Here is a 5752-nt window from a genome sequence, read left to right on the forward strand (position 1 = left end):
TTGAATTTCTTTAAAATGGAGTGGAAAACCTTGGAGTAAAAACTTGATTTACCTGATATAGTTCCATGGGGTTTTGGAGGCTCTGATCTAGGTCTTTGGGTCGCAAGGCCTCTGCCGCAGATTCCTCAAGTAACAGGGATGAGGCTCTGCCCCTATTCACTTCCAAGTCGAGCTGCTCATTGAAAATGAAATGTCTTCCTGCCTGATGTAGCTGAGCACCACCGCCTCCCACGGACCGCTCTCGTGCTCTCAGGAGATTGTTATTAAGCTCTGAGAAGTCGTCCAGATTGCGCAGAGAACTGTAAATGGAGGTTTATTAGAACCGTGTGGCTCGACGTTGACACTTGCAACTGTATGAGCCTTACCTGTCGTTCGAGGCTGAGTCAGTCTCCCGTTGTCGCTGCAGAGATCCGTTATTGTTGGTCCACTGGAATGAAGACAACTTCGTTGAAGTGACTAGGTTGTCCACGGCAGCGTCCCTCTGCTGTTGCTGTTGCCTCTGTCGCTGCTGCCAGTCGTTGTTTAGCGCCTTGGCGGCGGTTAGGCGCCCTACTCCGGGCGAGGGGGAAGGGGGTGGCCGCAGCCCTGGTCTCGGCCACGGGGGCGCTTCCAGCGCATGACCCAGGCCCTGACCGTGGCCGTCCCATGGGCCCTGGATGAGGCCTTGCCGAAAGTTGGCAGGCGGCGAGATCGGGGAGGAGGGTGGCATGGCTACGCAGTCGTCAGCTGTAGGCAGATAATCAATTTCAGTATTTTTGAATAAGCTTTGAGAATACGGAGAACTTGAAAGTTACCAATAGCTAACGCACCCATGTCTGCCGAGGAAGCAGCCACTGTGCGCGACTGGGTGGCCGCCGCTGTCGCTGCTGCCGAGTCCAAGTCTTCTAGGGACCCGTCCCACTCAGCGTTGTTGCCGGTCGTTTCTGTGGAGTCGGAGTCAGTCGTTTAGTACGCACACATTGTATATGAGCACCGTGCCGAACCCGTACAGTTACATACCCGTCTGAAGCAAACAGTCGAGGCTGGGGCAGCTCCCTGCCCTGCGCGAGAGGGGCTGGCCCGGCGTGGGGCCGCCGCCGGGCCCCGCGGGGGGTCCCGGCCCTAGCGGGCCTGCAGGGAGCGGGGTGAGCCTGACCCTGGCCCCCACACCAGGCCCTCCAGGACAGGGCGTGCCCGTCGGAGAAGTGTTCCGCTGCGAGGGGGAGGAGTCCCACGACTCGACGGCGCTGTCCACCGACGGGATGGCGGGGTGCGGTGCCGATGGAGAGGAGGCCAGTCCGCCCAAACGACCTGCGGGTCATGGCCATGGCCAGGATGACGTTCCCCAGCCGCGGTGTTGCGCACTTTTCGTTCGTAGAGTACTTACAGTGGTCGCCAGGGATGCGATCCCGCTGCGCCAGGTGCGCCCCAGGGCGCCCGCGGGCGATCTTCAGCGTGACCACGTCGGCCGAGTGCTGGAACAGCGCGATGGCCTCGGACAGACGGCGACCCCTCAGGGACTCGCAGTTGATGGCGAGCAGACGGTCGCCAACGTGAAGTGCCCCGGTTTGTTCAGCTAGACCTCCTAGAATTGTGCCAAAATAAAAATGTGGTTGAGTTGCTACGAGTAGCTGGGTGCCTCAGCCATATATGTGTATTCCATCCTTGTCAAGGGGAGTGCTAACCGTCTCTCCTTTCATACAACACGTTTACACTCGTCGCGGACCAATGTATATATACCCCAGGTACCTACGCGAAAACGTCAGCGAGAGCTAACTTTTGACGACCCATTTTAGGTGTTTTAAGAATGCTACAAACACGAAAAGATATCCGCTGCAGCAGCCTTGCATTTTTCAGCAATTTTAGCTGCATTTCTCTCGAGTAAAATTTTGCATTGCGAAGGCTTTGTTGAAAATGACTCCCAAAACGAGTGCAACGCCTGAGCTGCGCTCACACTACGTCGGCACCGTCCCCACCACCCTCGCGTGGGGAGGGGGGGGGGGGGGGGGGGGGAGCGCGCCAACATTCAAAGTCTGGCGGCGCTCGGTCCCGGGCAGGAGACAGAGACCCACCTGGCGTGAGGCCGGAGATGGTGACTGAGTCTGAGGGGTCTTCGGAGCCCGCGATGGTGAGACCGAGAGGGCCGCCGTGTCTGACCAGCTCCACGGTGTACTCGATGGAGTACTCGGCGGGGCTCACAGGACCGGGGCACTCCAGGGGGTACTCGATGCTGCGTGGCCAGCCACTCACCCAGCCACCAGCTGCAGACCCCCATCCGCTCCAGTTGCTGGACAACTCTGTGAACAAAGCATGGACAAAGTCAACCCCTTAGACGCCTCGCGTCTCTGGTCTGGGCCCGGGGCTGCAGGCTCCACGCTCGCCACGCCACTCACCTGACGGCACCTCGTCCTTGAGGACCTTGAGCGTCACCACGTCACCACTGTTGTGCAGAATGCGGGCCGCGTGGTCCAAGGCCCTGCCTAGGTCTCTGCCACCTGGACCGAGTCCACTCGGGCCGCTCAGACTCAGGCCGTCGATCTCCAGCAGACGGTCCCCGACGGCGAGCGTGCCCGAGCGGTGCGCCACCGATCCGCGCTTGATGTCGGAGATGTAGAGATACTCCCCGGACTTGTTGCCTGAAAGTGCAAGAAACAGCAACAATGGCTGAGACTCTGAGAACAGCCCTGCGGGAGCAGACCGTCAGATGACTTACCTGTAATGGTGATCCCGAGGCCAGGCCTGCATTTGGCCAGCTTGACCGTGAACACCCCACTGGCAGGGACGACTGACTCTGCGACTGAAAACGTGACCGTGAGCGCCAAGGGCGGCCCAGGGCTGTCCAACAGCATCGCCAGCTGTTCCGCATCCACCTCTCTGTCGTCGACGGCCAGGATGCGATCTCCAATCTGGAGGCAGCCCGACCTGAAGGCGAGATGAAGCTGTGGTGAAAGATGGCTTAGGGAGGAAGCTGCAGCGGCAGGGATACTTGCGTCGCCACTCGGCGGCCACTGCATACCTCTCCGCTGGCCCGTCCGGGTGCAGCGCGCTCACGGTGGGAGTCCTGGACACCCCCGATGCACGGACGCCAAGGCCGTACCCGGAGAGAGGCTCGGGGTGCAACACCACCGACAGGCTCTCGGTGTGGCTCACCAGCCCCGCTGAGCCGGAGCCCCCCGCGCTGCTAGCTAGTGAGCCTGAAACAGGAAATGCTCATTCCGTCAGTCGGTGCGCCGAGCCCGAGTCTCAGCCCAAAGACACGTCCCTGGTGTGCGCACGCACCGTTGTCGTAGCTGCGGAGGGAGCGCAGCGCATTGTAGGCGGAGAGCTCCGACTCGGAGGGGCAGGGTGACCGCTGGTGGACGCCGCCGAACTGCTGGTGTGACGCTGCAGCCAAAGACAACCATGGGCCTGTGAATGGAGTCTGGTCGGGGTTCAGACGTAGTTTGTAACAGGAAGCCACATATACTTACCGGGGCGGAGACAGTGTGCCGGCAGGATCTCCAAGCGCAACACGGCGCCGCCCTCGCCGCCTCCGGCCAGCAGCAGCGCGACGTCACCGGCCACCAGGTCCGTCCCCTCCACGCGGACATCATCCACGGCCAGGATCTGGTCGCCGCGGTGCAACGCCCCGCTCCTGCGGACAGTGCCTGGGTGAGCCGAGCGCCCCTGGAACGGTCTACACTCCTCCTCCTGTACCACGTACCTGTCGGCCACGCTGGCCGGCTTGATGTCGTCCACAATGACGGCCGTCCTGGAGCCGGTCCGGTCGGTGCGGAGGGTGAGCCCCAGCTGGTGGGTCGGCGGGCGGGCGAGCTCGACGAGCAGAGGCCCCTGCGCGCCCACCACCGCGCCGACCACGCACACCGAGTACTCGATGGTGAGCACGGCGACGGCCGAGTCACCCGCGCGGTGCCCCGGGTGGTGGCCCTGGTGATGGCCCTGGTGGTTTGCCTTGTGGCCGCGGAGTGCGGTGTGCGCCGTGGACAGGTCAGCCAGCTGCAGGTTGGTGCCGTCGACGGCGAGCAGGCGGTCACCGGGCCGGATAGAGCCTTCCCTGTCGGCGGGGCCGCCCGGGTGCACGCTGGAGATGACCAGCGCGGCGGGCGCGCCGCCCCGCACCGTGATGCCGAGGCAGCCGTCCTCCCTCGTCACGGCCAAGCGCGTCACCTTGGAGCACGTGCACACGTCGGACGAGCTCCGGCCGCCACGGCCGCCGCCGCGCAGGGGGTCCACCATGATGTCGTCGTCCCATCGCGAGCCGAGGGTGGCCCGGTCGCGCAGGCTGCCTATGGACGGGCACAGCGCCTTGTCGAGGCCCCCTGAAACACAAGTGCACACCTGGTCCACCTCTGGTTCTTCTGTTGTCCCAGCACGTGGCGTGCCCCGAGCCAGCCGTGAGCACGCCGCCGTACACAGCAGACTCACATTTCGAGGAGCCCCTCCGCGCGAGGCTGCGGGGTGTCTTGGGGGGCTTGCCCGAGAGGAGCGGGGACGTGGGGCAGGACGACAGGCCCTTGGGCGCCCCGCTGAGCGGCGCGCCGTGCGTCTGCTTGGGCCGCTGCGGCCCCGGCGGGCCCTGCGGCGTCACCTGGTACACGTGGCGCTCGATGTGCCCGGGCCTGTCGCCGTGCCTGTCGACGTCGCCGTTGACGGTGGCCTCCTTCTCCCCGCCCCCCGTGCAGCTAGTCGTGCTACTGGTGCTCCGACTCCGCGCCAGCCGCAGCGAAGAGAACATGGGTCTGTGCTCGGGACTCCGACGATCGCCTCCGACCGCGCACCAACGGGGTCGTCCGGGGACGGGGGCGCGGGCCCGGCACCGACCGCTACGTCACGCCCATCCCGGCGCCCGATCACTGTTCACGAAGTTCAGCCATTGGCGTTAACTTTGACAGGTAGGGCGGAAGGAAGATAACTCTCCCCCTTCCCCCCGACACCTGTCAGTGCATAATGCCCTACCGCCTGGCACCCGGGGCCCGAGCACACCGCGGGTGTCGGTCCACGAGACCTGGCCCTGGTACTATGGGAGTGTGCGTGCCCGCGGGAACGACGGCTTGACGCAGCCGTCGGCGGCCCGACGGCCCGACGCCCTCCCCGAGCGATACGACGGCCAGACGGCGGAACGACAGGACGGGCCCGTCGCGTCCCCGCCAGCCGCACCCCGCCCCGCCCCTCCCACACGTCTGTCTGGCAGATGCGGGCCAGTGACACGCGCGCGCTGCGAAAACAAAGAACGGGCGGGCCTCGCAGCGCTATGGTGGGGCAGCAGAGAATGCGGCTCCCTCTGGCCCGCACGTCTCTCCCGCACGCGCACAACCCGAGCGGACGCCACCGACACGCAAAGGGTTGGACTGCGCGGCCCCACGGTGCGGGGCGTGGCCGGCGGGGCCGGGGGTGACACCTGATTGGCCGGCGTGCTGCTAAATTAAAACACATTGCCGCCAACTTCAATCGACTTGACATGAAAGCGCCGCCCGCCTCGCGCGCCTCTCTCTCGAGGGAGGGGGGGGGGGGGCTGCGCGGCGCGGGTGACACCCGGGAGGCAACCGTAAACTCGCCTCTTTACGGCCCGTCGAGGCGCAGCAGTGCGCAGTGCGCCCGCCGTGCAACCGTGGCGCGCCAACTTGAGGAAAGTTTTGGCTCCGAGTACCAAATTTGTGGGCGCGGTAGCAGCGCTCCCCGGCGTGCCACCCACACGTACGCCCGCCACAGAGAAAAGGCTTCCCGGCGAACATTAACTCGGCACACTGCACAATCATCCCCTACACCCCTACCC

The 5752-nt window shown here is 64.5% G+C and overlaps 1 protein-coding gene and 1 non-coding gene across 3 annotated transcripts; both read right to left on the reverse strand.

The window, feature by feature from the left end:
• Window positions 1-52: 52 nt before the first annotated feature.
• Window positions 53-5458, reverse strand: LOC113204261 (glutamate receptor-interacting protein 2; the record flags this gene model as incomplete). 2 transcript variants are annotated; one of them, XM_052275875.1, is given in 13 exon segments in its annotated part: window positions 53-299; window positions 366-726; window positions 795-923; window positions 1000-1290; window positions 1367-1564; window positions 2052-2276; window positions 2373-2615; window positions 2693-2901; window positions 2996-3173; window positions 3259-3363; window positions 3450-3613; window positions 3683-4298; window positions 4405-5458. In XM_052275875.1, coding segments are annotated over 13 exon segments (3276 nt in total), but the record flags the coding sequence as incomplete, so codon positions are not given.
• LOC113204316 (U6atac minor spliceosomal RNA) lies at window positions 1581-1686 on the reverse strand. The gene has a single exon (XR_003303291.1). It is a non-coding gene; the product is annotated as a U6atac minor spliceosomal RNA (small nuclear RNA).
• Window positions 5459-5752: the final 294 nt, after the last annotated feature.

This window comes from Frankliniella occidentalis, unplaced genomic scaffold (assembly GCF_000697945.3).
Source record: "Frankliniella occidentalis isolate FOCC.00 unplaced genomic scaffold, Focc_3.1 Scaffold1084, whole genome shotgun sequence".
Classification (NCBI taxonomy): domain Eukaryota; kingdom Metazoa; phylum Arthropoda; class Insecta; order Thysanoptera; family Thripidae; genus Frankliniella; species Frankliniella occidentalis.